Source organism: Wyeomyia smithii, chromosome 2, assembly GCF_029784165.1.
Source record: "Wyeomyia smithii strain HCP4-BCI-WySm-NY-G18 chromosome 2, ASM2978416v1, whole genome shotgun sequence".
Classification (NCBI taxonomy): Eukaryota; Metazoa; Arthropoda; class Insecta; order Diptera; family Culicidae; genus Wyeomyia; species Wyeomyia smithii.
In genome coordinates, this window is record NC_073695.1 from 103,906,255 (window position 1) to 103,931,529 (window position 25,275).

The 25,275-nt window shown below is 42.7% G+C and overlaps 1 protein-coding gene across 6 annotated transcripts in view; it reads right to left on the bottom strand.

Moving 5' to 3' along the window:
- Nucleotides 1-25,275, bottom strand: part of LOC129720901 (protein vein) — a 136,919-nt gene that overhangs the window by 79,084 nt on the left and 32,560 nt on the right. For 5 of the 6 annotated variants that reach the window (XR_008727309.1, XR_008727308.1, XR_008727307.1 and 2 more), the window contains exon 2: nucleotides 14,193-16,096. Coding sequence is in view for 2 of the 6 variants with exons in the window: in XM_055672791.1 (XP_055528766.1) it covers nucleotides 14,193-15,510 (1,318 nt within the window). In the remaining 4 variants the exon portion in view is untranslated. Of the gene's footprint in view, nucleotides 1-14,192; nucleotides 16,097-16,200; nucleotides 16,257-25,275 lie in introns of those variants that run through there. The other variant, XM_055672792.1, reaches the window with a different exon arrangement.

Consider the following 25,275-nt stretch of genomic DNA (forward strand, 5'->3'; position numbering starts at 1 on the left):
AGCCTCACGGTCGATAACATTTTGCGTCACGGGGTTGGCTGCTTCAAGAACCCCCTGATTCAAGATGTAAAGATACTGGATGTCAAGCAATTGCATTCAGTATACATCGAAGAAGGGAAGAAGAAATTCTTCCCTTCGGATTCCTTCCGTGTAACATTCGCCGGATCCGCACTGCCGAACTACATCTCTTTGGACAGGGTTCGTCTGCCTGTACGCCTGTTCGTACCGCGGGTCATGCATTGCCAAAACTGCAAGCAGTTAGGTCATACAGCCACCTACTGCTGCAACAAGGCACGCTGCAGCAAGTGCGGAGGCAATCATGCTGAGACCGCTTGCAGTGAGAATACTGAAAAGTGTCTTTACTGCGAGGGAACTCGGCATGACCATTCGGCGTGTCCCGCGTACAAACAGCGCGAGGAAAAAATCAAGCGTTCCCTCAAGGAACGATCAAAGCGCTCTTTTGCAGATCTGCTTAAGAGGGCTGAGCCACCCTCGACAGGAAACATCTTTTCCTTTCTGCCAACCGATGAGGGTACATCTGACGATCCCGTCGAAGGGTGTTCTTATGCCATGCCAGAAGGATCTAGGAAGAGGAGATTGATCAACTCTCCTAATCTTTCTCGCAAAGGTCGCAAGATAACCCCTAGCGGAATGACCAATAAGCCAACACAAAAAGCAAGCGGTGAAGAAAAACCGAAGCAAGTACCTCCCGGATTTAATTTTAAATCAAGCCAGGAGTTCCCACCGCTTCCTGGGGCACCAAAAACCCCTCGTGCACCCATTTCTCGATCAGAAGTTAAAAAAGATACAGGGTTCGTAAAATTTTCTGATATTGTGGAATGGATATTTAAAACATTCAACATACCAGATCCCCTACAAAATATTCTCCTTGCCCTTCTTCCTACAGTGAAAACCTTTTTAAAGCAACTAGCAGCAACTTGGCTCCTCATTTCAGCTATCATATCTTTCGATGACTAATACGACGAAAGAGGTTAGGAATTTTCTCACTGTATTACAGTGGAATTGCAGAAGTATCGTCCCCAAATTCGATCTATTTTCTCATTTGATAAATACATACAATTGTGACGCATTTGCGCTCTGTGAAACCTTTCTCAATTCAAACGATCAACTCAATTTCTACGATTTTAACATTATTCGTCGAGATCGAGACTCACACGGTGGAGGGGTACTTTTAGGGATTTAAAAGTGCTATTCCTTCTTCAGAATCGACCTCCCCTCGATCTCGAATATTGAAGTCGTTGCCATTCAAACGAATATGAATGGAAAAGATCTACGCCTTGTTTCGTTATATATCCCTCCATCCGCGCGGATTGAACAGAGGCATCTCACTAATATAGCAGAGTTGCTTCCCGCGCCTTTTTTGATATTGGGAGATTTTAATTCTCACTGTTCGCTATGAGGGCCGCTGTACGACGACAACCGATCTTCTTTAATCTGTAACTTAATCGACGACTTCAATATGACACTTTTGAATACTGGGGAAGCGACACGTGTACCTAATCCTCCAGCACGTGAAAGCGTGCTTGACCTATCGCTTTGCTCGACATCACTAGCGTTAGATTGCCGGTGGAAAGTAATCAACGATCCCCACGGTAGTGATCACCTACCAATCGTTATCTCAATTGCTAATGGGTCAACTCCAACGGATCCAATCAATATTGCGTATGACCTCACACGTAACATTGATTGGAAGTCTTATGAGACCAAAATATCGCAAAGAATCGAGGCCCACGTGGAACTTCCTCCGGAGGAAGAATACGCGTTCCTTTCTCGCTTGATCATCGACGCCGCGACTCAAGCTCAGACGAAACCGATACCCGGGGTAACGATTAGACGGCGTCCTCCCTCCAAGTGGTGGGACAAAGAGTGCTCAGACCTGTACGCGCGAAGGTCCTCGGTGTATTTGGCCTTCCGAGAACAAGGCACTATCGATTTGCTCCGAAAGTACGATGTACTGGATAGACAGATGAAGAGCTTGATAAAAGCAAAAAAAACGTGGATACTGGCGGCGGTTTGTAAACGCGTTGTCGAGGGAAACAGCGATGAGCACTCTTTGGGATACCGCCAGATGCATGCGGAATCGTAACGTTCGAATGAGTCCGAGGAGTATTCAGATCGCTGGATACTCGATTTCTCCAAAAAGGTCTGTCCGGACTCTGTCCCCGAACAGAAGACCTTTCGCGACGCGTTTTTAGTAACTACGGAAGAGCCTCCATTTTCGATGTTGGAATTTTCAATGGCTCTCCTCTCGTGCAACAATAAAGCTCCAGGGTTGGATAGAATTAAATTGAACTTGTTTAAGAATCTACCCGACTCTGCAAAAAGACGCTTGTTGAACTTGTTCAACAAGTTCCTTGAGCTAAGCATTGTTCCACACGACTGGAGGGAGGTAAAAGTCATTGCTATTCAAAACCCCGGAAAACCCGCCTCTGATCACAATTCTTATAGGCCGATTGCTATGCTCTCTTGCCTCCGGAAATTAATGGAGAAAACGATCCTCTTACGGTTAGACAAATGGGTCGAAACAAATGGTTTACTTTCAGATAATCACTTTGGCTTTCGCCGGGGCAAAGGAACGAACGACTGCCTAGCGTTGCTTTCTACCGAAATTCAACTCGCCTTTGCTCGAAAAGAGCAAATGGCTTCTGCATTCTTGGACATTAAGGGGGCTTTTGACTCTGTCTCTGTTGAAGTTTTAACCGAGAAACTTCATTCGCAGGGACTTTCACCAAATTTGAATAATTTTTTGCTCAATTTGTTGTCAGAAAAGCATATGTATTTCACACATGGTGATTCGACAACTTCCCGAATTAGTTACATGGGTCTACCCCAGGGCTCATGTTTAAGCCCTCTCTTATATAACTTTTACGTCAATGACATCGATAAATGTCTTGCAAATTCATGCACGCTACGGCAACTTGCAGACGATATCGTTGTATCCATTACTGGAAGCGAGGCTAACGATCTGCAAGGACCATTGCAAGATACCTTAGATAATTTGTCTGAATGGGCTCTTAAGCTGGGTATTGAATTCCCTCCGGAGAAAACTGAGCTGGTCGTTTTTTTCTAGGAAGCATAACCCAGCTCAGCTGCAGCTCTTACTAACGGGTAAAACAATCACTCAGGTTTTAGTCGCTAAATATCTCGGGGTCTGGTTCGACTCTTAATGCACCTGAGCTTGCCATATTAGGTATCTGACACGAAAATGCCAACAGAGGATTAATTTTCTTCGTACGATTACCGGAACCTGGTGGGGAGCCCACCCAGGAGACCTTCTAAGGCTTTACCAAACAACGATATTGTCTGTAATTGAGTACGGGTGTTTCTGCTTCCGCTCCGCAGCAAACACACATTTGATCAAACTGGAACGAATACAATATCGTTGTTTGCGTATTGCCTTAGGTTGCATGCAGTCGACCCATACAATGAGTCTTGAAGTGCTAGAGGGTATTCTTCCGTTGAAACGTCGTTTTTGGAACCTCTCTTACCGGTTGCTAATTCGATGCACAGTTATGAACCCATTAGTAATTGAAAATTTCGAGAGGTTGGTCGACCTTCAATCTCAATCCAGATTTATGACTTTATATTTTGAATATATGGCTCAAGATATTAATCCTTCTTCATGCGATTCCTCCAATGTCGCACATTTAGATACTTCTAATAATGCTATATTCTTCGACACCACCATGAAACAAGACATTTCTGGTATCCCGGATCAATTGCGACCCCAAGAGATCCCTAAGATTTTTTCCAATAAGTTTAAACATGTTAGTTGTGGTAAAAGGTTTTACACTGACGGATCTAATCTAGATGAGTCCACTGGCTTCGGTGTTTTCCACGAAAATTTTACCGCCTCCCACAAACTCGATGCTCCTGCTTCCGTGTACGTCGCAGAACTTGCTGCCATTCAGTACTCTCTTGGGATCATCGAAACCCTGCCCATAGACCACTACTTCATCTTCACAGACAGTCTCAGTGCCATTGAGGCTCTGCGATCGATGAAGACTGTGAAGCACACCCCGTATTTCCTGGGGAAAATACGGCTGTTTTTAAGTGCTTTCACAGATAAAAATTACCGGGTTACCTTAGCGTGGGTCCCTTCTCATTGTTCCATTCCGGGCAATGAAAAGGCTGACGCTTTAGCTAAGGTGGGTGTTATTGATGGCGATATTTATGTAAGACCAATTGCTTATGATGTATTTTATAGCATTTTGCGTCAAAAACACTCAACAGTTGGCAATCATCATGGAACTCAGATGAACTGGGACGGTGGCTACATTCCATTTTTCCTAAGGTATCGACGAAAGCATGGTTCAAGGGGTTGGATGTAGGTCGGGACTTCATTCGCGTGATGTCCAGACGTATGTCCAATCACTATATGTTAAACACGCATCTCTTTCGTATAAAGCTTGTAGACAGTAATCACTGCGTTTGTGACGATAGCTACCATGACATCGAGCATGTTGTTTGGTCGTGTACCGAATACTGTGGTGTTAGGTCCGAGCTTATAGATTCCCTCCGGGCTCGAGGAAAACAACCGAACGTACCCGTTAGAGATATTCTGGGAAGCGGTAATCTCCAGTACATGACACAGCTATACGGGTTTATAAAAAATGCTGGCATTAAAATTTGATTTCTTTTATCTATTTGCAAGAATACAATTTCTGTCACAAACTGAAAGAGAATGATACACCCGGCTGGAGACACTAAAACGAAGACTCGGCATCTCTATGTTTACGCAGACACCTCAGACCAAAACTGCTCAAATAGAACATCACTGGTTAGCCACGTACAAATGAATAAAATCTGTAATATAAAATAGTTAAAAACAAAATTGTAACACCCCTCCTCTCACCTTAAATCCCCACTAGCTCGTAGTCGGCCGCGAGATATAGAAAATGTGCCTCCCTCTTTTCCCTGCTAATTAAGAATTTAAAAAAAATGTACTTGGCTCAGTTAAACATAAATTGTATCGTGCCGTGTCAAATAAACTATTTAAAAACTTACCTATAATAGTCCGGGGGGTTAATGAAGAAATAGAGAACAAATCTTTTGGCTAAAGATGTCATTTTGTGCTATTGGTTCAATTTTTTAGAGCACGACTCATTTTTGAGAAGCTATTGAAAATGCTTTTTTGGGAAGGGTTTGATGATTACAAATATTTTCAGGGCCAGAACGATTTGTTTGATCGGTATGACGTTTTCTATAAAGTTGTAGATAATGTTTTTGTCTCTCTGATAAAACATACACTTTAAAATATTTTTTTTTTAAATTAAAAGAAAAATTTAAAATTATCGTCAAGTTCTTCCTATAATCGTCCGGGGGGTTAATGAAGACATAGAGAACAAATCTTTTGCAGGAAGCTGCTCTGCATTATGAAGAACCATCATGCAAAAAATTAACGCTCTAAGGCATTATTTACCCCCCCCCCCCCTACGCGATAGTAGGAAAAACCTGACGATAATACAGTCGATATCTATCTAAAGCTGATTTTTAAAAAATCTATTTTTTTAAAGACTACAAAAGATTATTTAAACAATGCAACCAAAAAAAAAATTGAGTTTATTTTTTTTTTCGGAAAGACAAAATTAATATCTACAACTTTATTGAAGACGTCATACCGATCAAACAAACCGTTCGTCATCAAAACCTTCCCAAAAAAGCAATAGCTTCTCAAAAATGAGTCGTGCTCTAATGAATTAAACCAATAGCACAAAATGACATCTTTTGCCTTTAGAAACATCTATGATAGATTATGATATATGGAGCTAGTAGGGTTATAACATGTGCATCCACTTGGTCTCAGTAGACAGGTTACTACGTTGATCGCGCGGTGTACGTTGAATATTTTAAAACTCAGCTTGGAAAATAGGTTCAATTGATGGGTTAACACTGATGCTCACTCATTTTTTTCTTGCATCTTATAGCATTTTTTCTCAGCTTTGCCAATGCTGGTCTCAGATCGAAAATCGGTAGTTGCGAACACGGTCAAAATTGCATTGTTCTGATATAATCCAAGATGGCGGCCAAATTCAAGATGGCGGCCTAAATTCTGATTACTTCAAATGAAAGCACTATCTTTCCTCTTTACAAAAAAGTGCTACTTGTAGTACTCTACATTACGAATTTAAGAGATATAGCTCAAATAATACAACAAGAATTGCTAAAATTTCAACCATTCTGAAAACTGTTTCGCCCCTTGGTGACCAAGAGGTCAACAAATTCGATCAAACAAAAATGGCATTATCATTTTTTCTCTTTTTCTAATAATTATGTGCATTTATATCGAATTTGAAAGACATTGTGCACCTAGTGGCCTAGTTTCAGCGAGAATTGCTCATTATCGAAATAGACAACTTTGTAGAAGACACAAAAAAAGATAGCTTCTATACAGACCGAGTAATTGAGATGAAATGTTAAGAAAATTTATCATTTTGAATTTCATATTAGCATAAACATCATATCAAGAAGACTTGCATCTGAGGATCGATCCCATACAAAAGACAAATGTCAAATCAAGCAGCGCACTCCATCTATTGAAGTATATAAGTGAACAGCATTGTCGCGTTAGATACGTGTAATAATTTTTATGTGATTTTAGTGGATTGTTTGTTAGGGTTGGAAAATACTCAATTTTTTATGTCACATACGTATGCAAAGTTTATTAAAATCAAAAATGATCGAATGATTTTTTTGTTCATTTTTTCAGCACATTTGGCATAGAAACGCTCTCTGGTAAAAATATGTATAGAAAAATCAATAGAAATTATTTTTAGCTTTGTTATACCGTTTTGACTCAAACTTAGAACAGTCTCAAACTTCGAACACTTTGGAATAAAAATCACATTATTATAGCTAGAGTAATCAAAAGTATGATTATTATATACCATTTCGTTCCTCGGAATGTCTTTTACCAAGGGATGTATAGCTCTTCACTGTAGGACCACTTCCAGGGAACCAGCAGGCGTTGAAAAAAGTGACAGTCAGTGTTGAGACGGTGTGCCTATCTATCTCTTAGTGATTACATTGAAGTGTTCGGAATTTGAATCGAAGCCGAGTTCTAAATTTCCGTTAATTTAATAAACAAAATATGTTTTATTCTATATAAGTAGCACTTAATTGCAACAAAAATAAATTAACCAACATGTTGAACCTTTAAGATCGACGAGAAAACTCATTTTTAGTTGTTTTTTTAGTGCAAGAAGTTACATCATAGCTTAAGTGTTCGAAATTTGATGCAGTACGGTAATTGCCTTTAGGTCACTTTTGCAATCATGTTTAGGTGAGTAATATATAGAAACCGCACTTTTCATTACTATGGATAACCATAACAGAAAAAAGAATGGTTTCTGGTGAAGGATTACGATGTTGGCCTTTGGGACACTCTCGTGATTCGGAGAATCTCAAAAGATCTTAATGCTATTAGTAGCTCTAAAAGTTATAAACAGCTGTCCTTATTACTAGGGTTGTTGATATTTTATCGATATTTGATATTATCGATATTTGCTCGTCACAATATCAATATTTTTGACCGATATTGGCGCATTTGATATTATCGATATTTCGATATTGCGACTCGATATTGCTGTCCGATATTCTCGGTTGCCATCAGGGGAGTGCTACCGGCAAAATTTTGCCTACCGATCATAAATTCATCATGGCATCAAAATTAAATTTAAAATGCTTACACACAATATAAGATATTCATTGAAAGTGCACATTATACTGAAAACAAACGTTAAGCAGGGTGACACCCAAAACTCGAAATTAAATTCCCGGTTTTTCCCGGTTCGTTCAAATATTTTTCCCGGTTATTTGTACTTCAGAATTCTGCATTTTTTCATACAGTTAAGGGTTAAAAAAGCGTGACTGTCGATTTACATCCCATTATCGAATTACATTCTAATACAGTCACTTTTTAAGCGTGTTCAGGCTTGTTTTAATCCAGAGATATTGTTGCAGAAATTCGAAAAATGCGACGGACGTCATCTTTCTCAAGAGGATAACGTTTGCGGTAAAAAAAAATGGTACCCCGCCACGTCAAAAACAGACATCGTGCGGCACTTTGTAGACGCCTGGTATGCCGTTCCGGCATCTACAATATCTTGACACAATTGGACAATGATCAAAGCAAATCGCGATGTGACAGTGGTGATGGACGACGAGACCTATCTAACCCTAGATGACAACGATTAGTAGGGCACTTTGTATTTTACCTCCCCTACGAAGAAAGTGAGCACCGAGCTGAAGTATATTTCACACACCAAGTTCCCCAAGAAGGTGCGGCTGTGGCTGACAATCAGCGAGAAAGGGATGTCAAAGTTGCTCTTCTTTTGCTCCGGGCTGGCCGTGAACGAGGAAATTTCCAGTACGAAGTGCCTGCCAGAAGTTGCGTCGTTTATCAAGAAATACCATAAGGGCAAAGACACGGTTTTCTGGCCAGATTTGGCGTCGGCCCACTACTCGAAGCGATCTTTGGAGGTGACGGAGAATTTCTGGGCAAACTTGAAGCGCAAGATCTATTCCAACAGTTTTGTCGCGAAAACGGAGGAGGAATTAATAAAAAACACAGAAAAAGCTTGAAAACAAGCCTGCACGCAGGTTTTCGTCCACCATGGACAATGTTCCGGTTAACTGCCGGAAGGCCGCTCGCAGGGGCGTAGAATTTTTAAAACTTATAAACAACGCATATAATACTCATTACCGGGGACTCCTAGGCCAAATTAAGTTTGTAGGAACCGTTTTTACCTCAACCACCGAAGATTCAATATATAAAAGAATTACACTTAAACACATTAGCTTCAAGAGCACGGGCCGTGGCATTCTTCTTTCTGGCTTCTTCATCTTGATCTGAATTCTCCTTCTTCTTTGTCTTCAACAATTCAATATATCGGTTATGTGAAACGCGAGCGTAATAGATTAACGACTTGGTGATATCAATTTCGTCTCCACCACCGGCATCCTGTACTGCATCGTAAACCAATCGCTGGATCAAAATCTCCTTAATAAACACGGTCAAGTTAGGACGTTTCTTGCCTAAATCAGCTATCAGATCTCTACAGAAAGTATCAAGGCGTTTTTCACTACGGCGGTAGGAAGTCAGCAATGTCTCCGTCGAATGCATACCCAACAGTTGCGAGTATTCTTGGCGAAATCTGTCAACTACAGTTCCCGCGAGATTATCTTCGTGAACCATTTGCTCTAGGCAAAACTCGAGCCGTTTGACTGCTACTTCCGGGGAGCTTACCGTGGTCAAGTTAGTTTCCAAGAGAAAGATGAATAAAAACAGAACTGATATAAGCACTGTGAGAAATGAGTTGAATATACTGGCAGCCGGGGTGAGATTGTGCCATCCAGCCCGTGACCTGTCAGCCATCTCTTCCGGGTCAGAAGACCAGTCTTTCTTGGTCGTTTTCGAGAAAACTTATTCAAGGAATTTTAGTGATCGCCATGAGATAGCTGACAATCTCACCCCGGCTTGTAATATTCAGTGAAACTCCCGGTTTTTTCCCCGGTTCCAAACAATTCCAGGTTTTTTCCCGGTTTTCTCGGTTGGGTGGCCACCCTGGTTAAGGCTTGGTTTTCCATTGATAAATATATTTATTCGAAAATAGGTCAATAGAAATTAAAGGACGTTTTCTCTATTTCAGCTATTTTAGGGCAAACCAACTAAAAAGTAGGTACCAGAATTGTTGGTATTAGAATCAATAAGTGCTAGATGGAAAATGTAAGCAGTTCGACAGAAATATGGCTGCCATATTTCTTTTTTTATTGACAGCATGTATAGAGCGAATTTTCAGAAATTTGGGTGTGGAACTTCTCGGGGTAGTTACCACCACATTAAACCGATCAAATGCGATGCCTTGGTGTTACATTGGGATGGCAGGATCGATGAATTTCAGTAAAGAATCGGTGTTACATAAGCGATAACATGAATGTTCAGGTAGGATGCTTCAGTAACTGGCTGCTGATTAGTCAATGGATCAGTGAGGATTAGGAGACGCGGCTCACGAAACGTCGGTTTAATCTGATTGGAAAATGCACCTTGCGTAAAGCGATCAGCAATCGGCCCGCTGTCCTAACGGACGAGATAAAATAGCAAACACTTCGCCGGAATATGCAATACTAAAGCAGGTATTAGACGACGAAAATATTTGCTATTTTTGGTACGATTTTTATTTGCACAAAATAAAATCTGTATTAAAAAATAGCAAATATTTGCTTCGTCTAATACCTGCTTAAGGCATGAAACATGCTGAACACCAACGCGACCGATCGGGTGAGATTCTCGCCGTAGGTTAATGAACAACTCTCCTCACGGCTGTTTATTAACCTTCGGCAAGATCTCGCCCGATCGCTCACGTCGGCGTTCAGCTTGTTTCAGGCCTAACTTGCCTTTAGGTCACTTTTGCAATCATGTTTAGGTGAGTAATATATAGAAACCGCACTTTTCATTACTATGGATAACCATAACAGAAAAAAGAATGGTTTCTGGTGAAGGATTACGATGTTGGCCTTTGGGACACTCTCGTGATTCGGAGAATCTCAAAAGATCTTAATGCTATTAGTAGCTCTAAAAGTTATAAACAGCTGTCCTTATTACTAGGGTTGTTGATATTTTATCGATATTTGATATTATCGATATTTGCTCGTCACAATATCAATATTTTTGACCGATATTGGCGCATTTGATATTATCGATATTTCGATATTGCGACTCGATATTGCTGTCCGATATTCTCGGTTGCCATCAGGGGAGTGCTACCGGCAAAATTTTGCCTACCGATCATAAATTCATCATGGCATCAAAATTAAATTTAAAATGCTTACACACAATATAAGATATTCATTGAAAGTGCACATTATACTGAAAACAAACGTTAAGCAGGGTGACACCCAAAACTCGAAATTAAATTCCCGGTTTTTCCCGGTTCGTTCAAATATTTTTCCCGGTTATTTGTACTTCAGAATTCTGCATTTTTTCATACAGTTAAGGGTTAAAAAAGCGTGACTGTCGATTTACATCCCATTATCGAATTACATTCTAATACAGTCACTTTTTAAGCGTGTTCAGGCTTGTTTTAATCCAGAGATATTGTTGCAGAAATTCGAAAAATGCGACGGACGTCATCTTTCTCAAGAGGATAACGTTTGCGGTAAAAAAAAATGGTACCCCGCCACGTCAAAAACAGACATCGTGCGGCACTTTGTAGACGCCTGGTATGCCGTTCCGGCATCTACAATATCTTGACACAATTGGACAATGATCAAAGCAAATCGCGATGTGACAGTGGTGATGGACGACGAGACCTATCTAACCCTAGATGACAACGATTAGTAGGGCACTTTGTATTTTACCTCCCCTACGAAGAAAGTGAGCACCGAGCTGAAGTATATTTCACACACCAAGTTCCCCAAGAAGGTGCGGCTGTGGCTGACAATCAGCGAGAAAGGGATGTCAAAGTTGCTCTTCTTTTGCTCCGGGCTGGCCGTGAACGAGGAAATTTCCAGTACGAAGTGCCTGCCAGAAGTTGCGTCGTTTATCAAGAAATACCATAAGGGCAAAGACACGGTTTTCTGGCCAGATTTGGCGTCGGCCCACTACTCGAAGCGATCTTTGGAGGTGACGGAGAATTTCTGGGCAAACTTGAAGCGCAAGATCTATTCCAACAGTTTTGTCGCGAAAACGGAGGAGGAATTAATAAAAAACACAGAAAAAGCTTGAAAACAAGCCTGCACGCAGGTTTTCGTCCACCATGGACAATGTTCCGGTTAACTGCCGGAAGGCCGCTCGCAGGGGCGTAGAATTTTTAAAACTTATAAACAACGCATATAATACTCATTACCGGGGACTCCTAGGCCAAATTAAGTTTGTAGGAACCGTTTTTACCTCAACCACCGAAGATTCAATATATAAAAGAATTACACTTAAACACATTAGCTTCAAGAGCACGGGCCGTGGCATTCTTCTTTCTGGCTTCTTCATCTTGATCTGAATTCTCCTTCTTCTTTGTCTTCAACAATTCAATATATCGGTTATGTGAAACGCGAGCGTAATAGATTAACGACTTGGTGATATCAATTTCGTCTCCACCACCGGCATCCTGTACTGCATCGTAAACCAATCGCTGGATCAAAATCTCCTTAATAAACACGGTCAAGTTAGGACGTTTCTTGCCTAAATCAGCTATCAGATCTCTACAGAAAGTATCAAGGCGTTTTTCACTACGGCGGTAGGAAGTCAGCAATGTCTCCGTCGAATGCATACCCAACAGTTGCGAGTATTCTTGGCGAAATCTGTCAACTACAGTTCCCGCGAGATTATCTTCGTGAACCATTTGCTCTAGGCAAAACTCGAGCCGTTTGACTGCTACTTCCGGGGAGCTTACCGTGGTCAAGTTAGTTTCCAAGAGAAAGATGAATAAAAACAGAACTGATATAAGCACTGTGAGAAATGAGTTGAATATACTGGCAGCCGGGGTGAGATTGTGCCATCCAGCCCGTGACCTGTCAGCCATCTCTTCCGGGTCAGAAGACCAGTCTTTCTTGGTCGTTTTCGAGAAAACTTATTCAAGGAATTTTAGTGATCGCCATGAGATAGCTGACAATCTCACCCCGGCTTGTAATATTCAGTGAAACTCCCGGTTTTTTCCCCGGTTCCAAACAATTCCAGGTTTTTTCCCGGTTTTCTCGGTTGGGTGGCCACCCTGGTTAAGGCTTGGTTTTCCATTGATAAATATATTTATTCGAAAATAGGTCAATAGAAATTAAAGGACGTTTTCTCTATTTCAGCTATTTTAGGGCAAACCAACTAAAAAGTAGGTACCAGAATTGTTGGTATTAGAATCAATAAGTGCTAGATGGAAAATGTAAGCAGTTCGACAGAAATATGGCTGCCATATTTCTTTTTTTATTGACAGCATGTATAGAGCGAATTTTCAGAAATTTGGGTGTGGAACTTCTCGGGGTAGTTACCACCACATTAAACCGATCAAATGCGATGCCTTGGTGTTACATTGGGATGGCAGGATCGATGAATTTCAGTAAAGAATCGGTGTTACATAAGCGATAACATGAATGTTCAGGTAGGATGCTTCAGTAACTGGCTGCTGATTAGTCAATGGATCAGTGAGGATTAGGAGACGCGGCTCACGAAACGTCGGTTTAATCTGATTGGAAAATGCACCTTGCGTAAAGCGATCAGCAATCGGCCCGCTGTCCTAACGGACGAGATAAAATAGCAAACACTTCGCCGGAATATGCAATACTAAAGCAGGTATTAGACGACGAAAATATTTGCTATTTTTGGTACGATTTTTATTTGCACAAAATAAAATCTGTATTAAAAAATAGCAAATATTTGCTTCGTCTAATACCTGCTTAAGGCATGAAACATGCTGAACACCAACGCGACCGATCGGGTGAGATTCTCGCCGTAGGTTAATGAACAACTCTCCTCACGGCTGTTTATTAACCTTCGGCAAGATCTCGCCCGATCGCTCACGTCGGCGTTCAGCTTGTTTCAGGCCTAACTAAAATCCAAACAAAAAATATATAAAGGAAAATATCGATAAAATATCGATATCGACACGTAATATCGATTTCAATATCGATGCCGCTTTTAATATCGATAAAACGAATATCGATATTTTATTTTTAATATCGACAACCCTACTTATTACATCAAAGCGTTCAATCGGTAAAATATTGTAGTTTTGATTTTTGTCCCGTGTAACAAAATTCCATTATTCAACGAGTCGTCCGGCAAGTCACGTCTCCAGAGGTGCTTTGGCACGAAAACAGCGAAACTGAAAAAAAACTAAAAACCTAATTTGGTTTTGAATATTCGGTTATCGCTGCTGATTTCCATATTGAAACAAAATATATATGTATTTTACATTTCTTCTATTTTGGTAATTGGGCTTTGAAAAAATATTTTACAAACTAAAAAACTGTTGTACTAGTAGTAAGCTAGTATGCACAAGCACAAGATTGGTACGATCATACCGTGTCTTGTTTAATTCGTCCCAATGAGAACTCAATATTTTTGCTTTTATCGTACAAGCGATGACGTTTTCCATATTAATGAGTTTGATTGAATTTAAATCAGTTTGTAACTTAATCATGTAAATCTGGTTGTTTTATCATTGATGTGCAATCAAACTACTCACCATATTTGTCACTAACCCCATCTAGGACTCCGTTGGTGGTGCGTCTGGTCTTCCGGATTGGTTGCCCGAAAATGGAGAAGTTGCCAAGATCGAGTTGTTTCACAAACAGAAAGTACACTTTGCCCTGTTCGAGTTCGTCACGCACTATGCCCCTCTCACGATATATTTCCCGGAGGATGTCGCACTCGCTAAAGTTCCGATAGGAAAACTGCAGTCGCACATTGTTTGGCAGGTAGAACTTGGTGTGCTTTTTGTAGACAGCCACAATTTCGAAAGTCACTGAAAAGTTGGCTCGTCGGTCGCTGCTCATGGATTTCACTTTACCCTCGAATACGATAGGTACCTCGGAAGCTAGACTGGCTGGATCCCGAGCCGAACAGTAACGGCGAGTTGGTCCAGGTCCACCTCCTGCTCCTCCCGAGCGTCGAAATGGCTGCTGGGTTAGGTGTGAACCGCTATGGGAGCCAATTGTGCCTGGACGCGCCGAGTCACGTCGGTTGCGATTTGCAAGGGTCAAAGCGTCTGAAGTAGATCCCCTTAACTGCATGCGATGGGCAAGTCGCCGTGCTCGTTTTTGGTTCATACGCAGCCGCCATTGGAACTGCAGTTGTACCTCCGCTTGTGAGGCACTTTCAACGCTAATACTAGTACTACTACTGGTGCTATTGATACTACTACTGCTACTGTTGTTACTGCTGTTGTTTTTGGGACTATCATGGTTTGCAGTGGATTGACTTAGGCTAGCTGGCAGTTTCGGCAGTTGCTGCTGCTCTTGTTGCTGATGTTGATACTGACGTTGGTGATCTTTCAAGTGCATGGGATTTATCAGCTGTTTATTGGCCGTTTCCACAAGCACACGATTAGCGTAATTAATTGGACGATAGCTCGAAAGATCTGCCACTTGAACTGGCGGCCGTCGGCGATCGCTGCTGATGGCAGCTTTGGTAAAGTGTGAAGTGGTTTCGGACGTCGACCGCGGACTAGTCGATTTTGGTGTGAATGGCCATCGTGGAGGGCGCCACTGGTGCGGACTCGTGGAATCCACTAACTCACTAGTATCACTTTTGGGACTTGCTGCCGCCACCCGAATGCGGTTTCCGTTGGGAAACAGCTTCGATATACTATTTATACTACCACTATTACTACTGCTGATGCTGCTACTACTACCATCATCAATGACACTACTGCTACTGGCGTACGATGAGGCTGTTGCCAAGTGCATCGTGGCGGCACTTTCACACCGACAGAATATCCACACGAGAATTGCTAGCCATAAGTACATTAAATATTTAATGGGACTCCATTTGCGCAAGTACATGGCGTCCGGTGTTAGAGGGGCCGGGATGGTTGCCTAGGCCCTAAGCACCAACCGCTTCTAGAAGGAACGGGGCCCAAACCGTTTTAATTTCCACTGCCGCCACTACTATATTACTGGCTCTGTTGGTGACGAGATTCCCTGTTTAAATGCAGTTTCCTTTCGAAAGTCTGCACTAAGGTTGGGTGCCAAATGCGCCCAACGCAGGGGAATGCACTCCAAATTCTGCTCGTCAAATTCTCTAGGGAGCCTCACGGTATCGATTGGCTCGAATTTTCAATATTAATTTAAATTTTTTCGTCGATCGGTACTGATGAATGACAAGTATTTTCTTCATGATTTTTCCGGGCGCGGAACGTGCGTCGAACAAAAATAATCAATCAGCAATCAAATGGTAAGCAACTAAATACTTGATTTTTCTCTTTTTCACTTCATCTGCGCTTTTAATCACTTACGTGGGGGAACAGAAAACCTTCGCAGATTCAAACATCAAACAATCACTTTTCATATTTTTGAAGACACTAAATTGAACTAAGGACTGACGTTAGTTGAATTACATTACTTTTTGCAGGGAAGTGATGATTTAGATCTGCAAAAAGAAAAAGAAAAAACAAATATTTATTAGAGTGAATGAATCCTATTTATAGAATAGAATTAGGTTAAGTTCACGCAAAAGTATGTTTTGATGCATACCAATCCGCTTGGCAATTGATAGTTTCGAGGAAATTTAGCGCCAACGCATGCCCGCCTTCCTCCGCAGCATGCAGCAAGATTTTATTTATCATAACATGTCGGTTTGGATTGTCCGAAGCAGCGGTTTTAGAGCAAGCTTCGGCGAACCAGTTTTGGCTGAGTATTCTTATTTTACCGCTGCTATTCTTGAATGAATGAAGTCCGAATCACAATCATCAGTGGCGTACGTGTTTTTATTTTCATCCACTTTCTAGTCTTTGCCATTTCCCGAGTGGGTGTTTCAATGTTTGTGCCAAGCAAATGTGTTACGAGAAGTAACGTAATGCAGGAGCGAAACTATTAAAATTGCGGTAATATCCGTTCAATTCCACGAATGATGCGCAACGAAAATTAATCATCGCAAAATTGTTTATTTTTTGTATCATTTCTGTTTGAAGGTCGTATTCGTCTTTTTTTTTCAATTACCACTCAGCAACTACAAATCGACTATTGCAATCAATAATGAACTTATGTTCAAACTTACAACATTTTGGAAAAAATCTGAACTTATCGATTTACAATGGTTGACCGGGAGTTTTTCGAACTCTTCTGGAAAGTGAACTTGGCACCAAAGGTCAGATCAAGAACGCTTCAACTCATCCGAGCGAACGATACTCTGGTGTGGTTGAGAGTGCAGCCCGATTCTATTACCGCGTTCTTGTTTATAGTATTGGCTACTTGTTTGTTTGGATTGTTGAGTGGTTGCATTTGCATATGCATGAACAACCGGGTCGTTTTCCGCGAGAAATGATACTGTGTTTGCACAGTAAAATTTCTTCACGAAAATAGGGTGATTCATCACGTACGGCCCTTCTCCATTTATTTTTGGATTGGACAACGCGGATAATTACCCACAGTCCAAAAATAACGGCTTACTGTACATTACATACGATGCGACTAATTGTGCTTAGTGAGATTCTTGTTTGACTTCAGTGTTTTAAATTAGAAAATGATCTGGACAATAGCTAGCGGCCGGCGTCAGTCGATTCGGGAAAATAAACGCCTCTGCTAGCATAATATAATGAACCACAAGCATGTCATTTCCTCGGTGGGTGGAAGTTGCTGTACCTCTGGGCAACATTTCTCGCAGAGTAGAACACACCGCGGGTCCCTCGCGTGCAAAAGACAGTGGCATTGACGACGAATGGTTGCAATAAATTAATTGGGACGGAATTATTCTGCTTCGCTGTACTCGGCAACAAGTGCTATAAAATTTCCAAATTCGTCAACACACTTGGTGACATTGTGAGCCGAACAGGCTGCTGCTCCCGTGGCGATGTTTGTGTTGAAAGTTTGGAGCGCAAATCCATTCTCACCAGAGCACTACAGTATGTAGAAATATGTATAAACTCTAGCCGGCAAAAAGAAGAATCAATTGAAAACTTTTTAATGGGGATAATAATAATCGATTTGGAATGACGCCTCCAAATAACAAATTTTGAATGAATTTTAATCTAATGAACGACAATGGCTGATAGTGGCCGCAATTAACTAGTGGGTAGTTTCCGGATTCTGATTGAGGTGCAATTGCACTCGAAACATGATATAAAATTTATTCAGGACAATCACAGTTGTCAAGTACGAAAAATAAGTAAAGAAAAAAGGTGTTCACAGCCGCAATTATAAAATTAATTTGAAAAAACCATTTCAGCAAGCATTTTTGGTGTAACAGGATGGAAAACTTTAAAGTATTACAACGTTAAGCTTTCAAACTTTCTGCGATATTAACTGTTTTTGTTTCAATGCCAATGAATTATATTGAAGCCCTTATGAGCATGCATTAAAAAAAATTGTTTCACCATTACCTTCGATTTTATACGGTTTGGAAGAAGTTTTTATTCACCTAAATGAGCATGCACTTTTCATTTGAAAATCGGAATAATGTATGTTTTGCCCAATTGCGTCGAATACAAATTTAGCGCGTTTTACCCTTTTTCTTTCGAATCTTCACCATTTCAGAAACTGCCAGTGCTGGTCGCTGGATTACGTTCAGTGACGTGAATGTACAGGGTAAGAAAAAATTATCCGTGTTCAATATTTTAGTCATAACTTTGTTCTTTCAATATCAAACAACAACATATTTATACAAAATGTAGATACATTAGCATGGTTTGTAATATTTACATCACGGACTCGAAATGTCCACTCTTGGCTTCAAAGCACGCCTTCAATCGTTTAGGGAAATTATCGACGATGGGCGATAGTTCTTCTACAGATATGGCATCCCTGGCTTAGATTTAGACCTGGGAGGGAGGAACGGATACGAAGCTGTGTGAGTGTCAAAATGAACCAGAATGAGCTGTCATTGACTGTCAATTTGAACAAAGGGAAAAAAGCATTTTTTTGCTATGAGCATTGTTATAACTGAAAGGTAAAAAATATTCATCGCAAACGGTTTTTGTATTTATTGTCGTTTTGGAAAATATTTTGGATTATTTTCACGTAAAATAATAAATTTCATAAGCTTTCAGCAATAATCATGTTAGCGTACTTCGATAATTAAACTTGCGCTTTTCTGGATTTAAGGCTCTGGTAACATTTTCACACTTCATCACAGTCGAATGTTGTTTCTCGTTTCACAAAATAGTGAGATGCAGGATTGTAAAATTTTTGCAACTACACGAAACCTCGAAAAATCTGCCTCACAGGTTAAGCTCTCGCACACATTTTTAAAAAATCTGCGTGCGCAAATATATATAAACTCAAAATTCCGAAGAAACTTTTATACAACGGCAAATCGAAAAAAACACAGCCTCAAAAATTTGTGTTTCACAGACAAATTTGCAAATTCAGTATTCCTAATATTACTTAAAACTTCGTTTGAGTCATGCATGCGTTACAGCAAAAAGATAGTTACACGCTATCAAAAAACGACGCATGTGCGTGTTCTCTGTTCTGAGTGTAGTATCCGTTTCTCCCTCCCAGGTTTAGACTAGCTTTCAAATGAACCAATGATTTGTGCGGTTTAGTACAGACTCTGGATCCAAGAATAGACCAAAACGAATAGTCCATTGGATTTAAATCAGGAGAGTTTGAAGGCCATTCATCTTTAAGTAAATATCTCGGAAAAAGTCTGCTACAGAGTTCCAGTGTTTTTTTCGCTCCATGCGATGAAGCTCAATCTTCTTGCAATGTACTGCTTTTACCCATGCTGAGCAACCTTAAGCTGAACAGCTAGAGCCCTTGGTCTCCCCGGGACCGCCGTTAGGCATTACTTCAGGGAGAGGGCCAGTCGTGCTTTTTGCACTTACCTCTACGGGTAGCAGAGCAGCCTATACAGGCCAGTTAGTTAATCGCTAACTAACTGGGGCACATCGGTGGTTTCCCGTCGATTGGTGCCCTGCAAAATACTAACGATCTGTGATGCGGCCTTGATGACCGCATCCCAGATTTCCTTATTTTTGCACATCCTACGCACAATGTTCTCTGGCGTGGTGTCCGTCCCACTTATTGCCAGCGTTTCGTACCGTATCCAGTCGAAACGCGGACATATGGAGAACACATGCTCCACATTTTCTTCCGCACCCGTACATGCGGGGCACATAGGGGACTCGGCGTACCCGAACCTATGCAGGACTGCCTAAAGCAGCCATGGCCTGACAGGATCTGTGTCAGATAGCAGGTTACTTCCCCATGGCGCCTATTAATCCAGCATGCTAGCTGTGGAATGAGTCGGTGTGTCCATCTACCTTTCGTAGTGTTGGACCACTCCCGCTGCCACCTGGCCATTGAAGATGACCGTATGGTGTTGCTTATACCCTTCGTGTCGCGTTGGTCGAAGCACTCTACATCCTCTTTGACGATGATGCTGATGGGCATCATGCCAGCCAAGACGCAAGCCGCCTCGTACGACACTGTTCGGTATGCGCACGCGACCCTTAGGCACATTAGCCTGTACGTACTCTCGAGTTTGCCGCGATGGCACGAGGTACTCAATACCTTGGACCACACTGGTCCTCCATACCTGAGTATGGACGTAGTCACGCTAGCAAGGACTTTGCGCCTGCTGCTACGGACCGCCGAGCTGTTTGCCATCATGCGAGATAGCGCCGCCACAGCCATGGAAGCTTTCTTGCAGGTATAATCGACGTGGCTCCCGAACGTGAGCTTGTCGTCGATCATAACCCCCAGAAGCTTCAGGGAAGCTTTTGAGGCGATAGTGCATGCACCAGCACTGATCGATGCCTCCTGCTCCGACTTTCTGTTATTTACAACAATAACTTCAGTCTTATGGTGCGCTAGCTCCAGTTTCCTGGAGTGCATCCAGTCTTCTGTCGTGACGTTTTTCTGCCATTTTACAAAACGCGTCTAATCGCGGTAACTATTGCCAACAGAATGACGAACACAAAATCTCTCAGACCCATCAAACCCACGAGAGAATTTTATTTCATCTACCCTTCTCTTTTGCACTGCTATTGAGGAGCAAAACCCGCGCAAATCAATTACTCGTGCGAGCGAGACACGAACTCTCCGAATTTCTCTCTAATTGCCGATCAATCCCGAATCACTCGCTTCATCTTCATCTTTTTTTTCTTGACTCTAGCTGGTAGCGAAAGAGCAATTCTGTTTCCAACCGTACCTTGCATTACGGTTGCCAACTTTTTTCTTCAGGTAGAGAATATTGCGGATTGCGTTTCTGTATAGATGGTTGCCAAATGTTCATTAGATAATAACTCAGTAATGCCTGCACTGGAAAATATCACTTTGTAAGTGTGACAGAAATTTAATAAGGACAATAGACTTAACAACTACATCTTCCACTACGCGTATGGATAGCGCGGCCTTTTACTCCACCTCTCTAATTGACTCGCCATAGACCTCAAGAGTTATATCGCCGGCGAAGCCCACGATCACCACCCCTGCAGGGAGTGTTAGTTTTAACACGCCGTCATACATGACATTCTACAGTGACGGACCCAGGATGGAATCTTGCGGTACACCTGCGGTAGCTGGGACGTTTTTCTGACCCTCGTTTGTGTTATACACTAACACTCGATTCTAAAAGTAGTTACCCAGAATCTTGTACAGCGGCGTCGGCACTCTGAGGCTCTGTAGCGCTAAGGCTATGGAGTCCCAGCTGGCACTGTTAAACACGTTCTTCACGTCGAGCGTGACGATCGCGCAATAACGAATGCCCCTCCTTTTGCGTTGGATTGCAACCTCAGCCGTTCTGGTGACGGAGAGAATTGCATCCACCGTGGACCTACCTTTTCGAAAACCGAACTGGTTGCTTGATAGACCGTTCTCACTTTCTGTATATTTCACCAGTCTATTTAGGATTACCCTCTCAAGCACCTTGCCCGCCGTGTCCAGCAGGCAGATTGGTCTGTATGCCGATGGGTCACCTGGTGGTTTCCCAGCCTTCGGCAACAGCACCAGCCTCTGGCGCTTCCACACGTCCGGGAAGAGGCAGTCGTCAAGGTATTTCTGCATGACCGCCTTGAACAACCCGGGGGCTTCTTTGATGGCCGTCTTGATGGCCAAGTTCGGGATTCCATCTGATCCCGGTGCCTTGCCTATCTTCAGGGAGTTTGCGATCTCGATCAATTCATCTTCTGTGACTCTTACCGCATCGTCTGCCTCTGCACGGCTGCCGTCACTCACGGTTGGTGGTGGCTCGTCAGCCGGAGGCCAGGGACTTGGTTCGTCGCTTGGGAAGAGGCCCTGAATGATCGTTTCTAGCATCGCTGGTGATTGTTCAGCCACCTCTAGTCTTAGTCATAACGATCTGTCACGGGTTCGAATTGGCACTGGCACATAGTCGCTCGAAACAGGCTCGTTTACTGGCTCTGATTGCGCTCTTAAGCGTTGCCTTAGCGCAGCGGTTCTCAACCTTTTTTTGTCCGCGTACCCCTTGGCGATAATTTCTATGTCGATTGTACCCCCTGGCTTGGAATGTTCTCATAGAGTGAGAGAGAGTAGAGATAGATTATGTTGTGGAAGTCTAGTCAGGTTTCAAATTGAACTATGGTTTGTTTGATTGCCACTACAGTCATGTTTCAAGAGCAAGATTGAATAACACATGATGGCTTAGTCCGCCATTACTGAATTTTCTTTCGCGTACCCCCTGAAGGCTTTCGAGTACCCCCAGGGGTACGCGTACCCCAGGTTGAGAACCGCTGTCTTAGCGGATCAGAATGCGGCACCGCGTTCCGCTCTTTGCTCGTCGGAAGGCGCGCGTTGCATCCTCCGTCTTGCACGGAGGCATGCACTGCGTAGGCCTGCTATCGTTTCGCTCCACCAGTATGTCGTTGGTCTACCCTCTCTAGGTGGACGAGACCTAGGCATCGTGGCGTTGCACGCCCATGACAGTATCGAATTTAGATGGTCCACACCCGGGAGTGGTTCGCCCCTTTAGTGCTTTCATCTAATTGCCTGCCCAAAAACATCTGCATCGAAATGCAATGTTTTCCAGCCGTAGAAGAATGGAATATTGGCCCTACTCGCTGCTTGCTTCCGCACGCCTACCTCATAGCGGACCGGTTGGTCGTCGCTATTCGTGTAGCTGTCGTCTACCCTTCAGTTCGTGATCAGTCCCGGGCTGCAGAACGTCACATCGATAATCGATTCTGCACCATTCCTACTGTAGGTGCATTTCGTGCCAACGTTAGCCAAGTCTAAGTTGAGCTTTGCCAAAGCTTCCAACAAGACCTGGCCCCTCTGGTTTGTACAGTGACTTCCCAACTCGACAGCCCAAGCGTCGAAGTCACCCGCAAGCACCAACGGCCATAGGCCCGTCAGTTCCACGGTTGCTTGATCGACCATCTGTGCGAACGTTTCGGTAGACCAACTTGGCGGAGCATAGCAACTGCAGTAGAATACTCCATCCACTTTGGCTATAACGTACCCTCACTGGAGGTCGACACAATCTCCTGAACCAGGGACCTGCCTGTCGTGCAAATGGCCGTCTTCCCAGGCTTGTCCGATACCCAGTTACCGTTTCCGTTTGGGATGCGGTATGGGTCCGAGACGGTGGCCACGTCCGACAACGACTCAGCAGCTGCTTGGTGTAGCAACTGCTGCGCCGCATAGCAGTGGTTCAGGTTTAATTGCATCACCCTCAGGCCTGCGGCTTAGTAGCAGGTTTTTAAGCTAGAGAGTCATTACAGGAGTGCGGGCTCGGATTTGAACCTCCTCGCCTAGCACTTCCTGGGCCGCCTTTTTATAGACACAGCCCTTTCCCTTTGCCTCTTCGCGGAGTTCGAGGATCATCTCGCCGGTGCGCGACCGACGAATTGCAATGTACATTTAGTTTTACCAAAATGTACACGTGCCCAAGGTGCAACTGTGTCGGTTAAAAACTTTTACCGGTAGCCGTAATTCCCGCCCAAACCATCATCGAAACTGGATGATGTGATTTAGCTACGCTTAGAAGAGCCTTTAGGCAAAAGATGACGGTCATTTTGGTGGTTATGAAATTGCTCCACAGTGAACATTTTCTCATCGGTGAATGAAATTGTGCGATGGCGTCCATCAATAAATTCTTTAAACAGAATCTTCAATTTTCGGTACCGATTTTCTTTCATCCTGTCATTTAGGTAAGGATTTTTTGAAAATTTGTAACAACGTAATTCTTGTAAAAAAGATGACACCCCGTTAAGCATACAGACGCGAGGCATACGGACGCGAGGCATAGTACGCTAGGCATAATGAACGGCAGGCATATGGACACGAGGCATATGGACGCGAGGCCGAATGGACGCGAGGCCGAATGGACGCGAGGCCGAATGGACACAAGGCCAAGGGGAAGTGATGCGGAATATGTTTTTATCGTCATCATCATCACAGCTCTCTTTCAATAACATGTATTTCGCTTCAAAGTGTCATTTGGAAAGCAATACACTCGCGGCCTTCGGCCGACTCGCTGTTCGAGCGAATGCTGTCCTTACTCGCTACCGCTCGTTCGGACTTAACTAAGGGAAGAAAACTCTGTTTGAGTAGACCTAGCAAACTAGTAGATCAGTCGTTTGGATGCGAGAGGCCGCCGCTTTCGAGAGCGGATCGGCGGCCGGCTCGGACTGCGGAAACCACGGCGGCTCAGTGCCGCCTCTTATTTTGCCCTCGATTATGCGTCTTCGCCGCATGATTTCAAGAAAAGTATTATACCCAACTTAAACTCTTTAGGAATATATTAACACCTGAACTTCATAATTGGATCTCATGCGATCGTACAACATCGCATTCGGCCTCGCGTCCATTCGGCCTTGCGTCCGTTCGGCCTTGCGTCCATTTGGCCTCGCGTCCGTTATGCCTTTTGGCAGTATGCCTCGTATCCATTATGCCTCACATCCTAGCATTTTTTTTTTTGTGTGGACCCCACTGCTACCAGTAGTTGTTTGATCAATTGTGGCATTGTCCGGACGTTTTTGCTGTTTGCACATTTCTGTTTTTTTTTTACCATTTTGCAGTGGTACTTATTGAGAAGTAACCTGCTCTGTGTTATAGTGCTTTTTGTCTTCTCTTTCAGACTTAACAACCTACTACCTTCCTTATCGACCTTATCATATCCTTCTGCAGGCTATCACTCTAAAAGCATATAACGTGCTATAGTCTATGATAGGAGGGAAGTTATAGTACTTTTTGTCTTCTCATTCAGATTTAGTAACCTACTTTCTTCCTTATCGATTCTATCATATCCTCCTGCAAGCTATTACTCTAACAGCGAAGACGTGCTATAGTCTATGATTTTATCGAAGCTTTAGACGAGAGGTTATTAAATCTGGAGAGAAGATTTTGTGTGGAAGAGCCTGAGAATAAACCCATACTTAAAGTCCTTTTTGTGAACGAATTGTTTGGTTCTACTAAGATTCGACCCTATCACCATTCGCTTGTCAAAGCGGACTCTGTAACCTTGCGGCTACGAAGCTCGACACATCTTAGCATACTATGCCTAACATCCATATGCCTCGTGTCCCGTCCCCGTAAAAATGGTTCGTACTGATTTCGGGTCAATTTTAATTGATTTTGCCATTTTTCGAATTGAACTTCTAGAATCACGGTTAATCCAGTGACGAATAATTATCGGGTTCCCAGGGA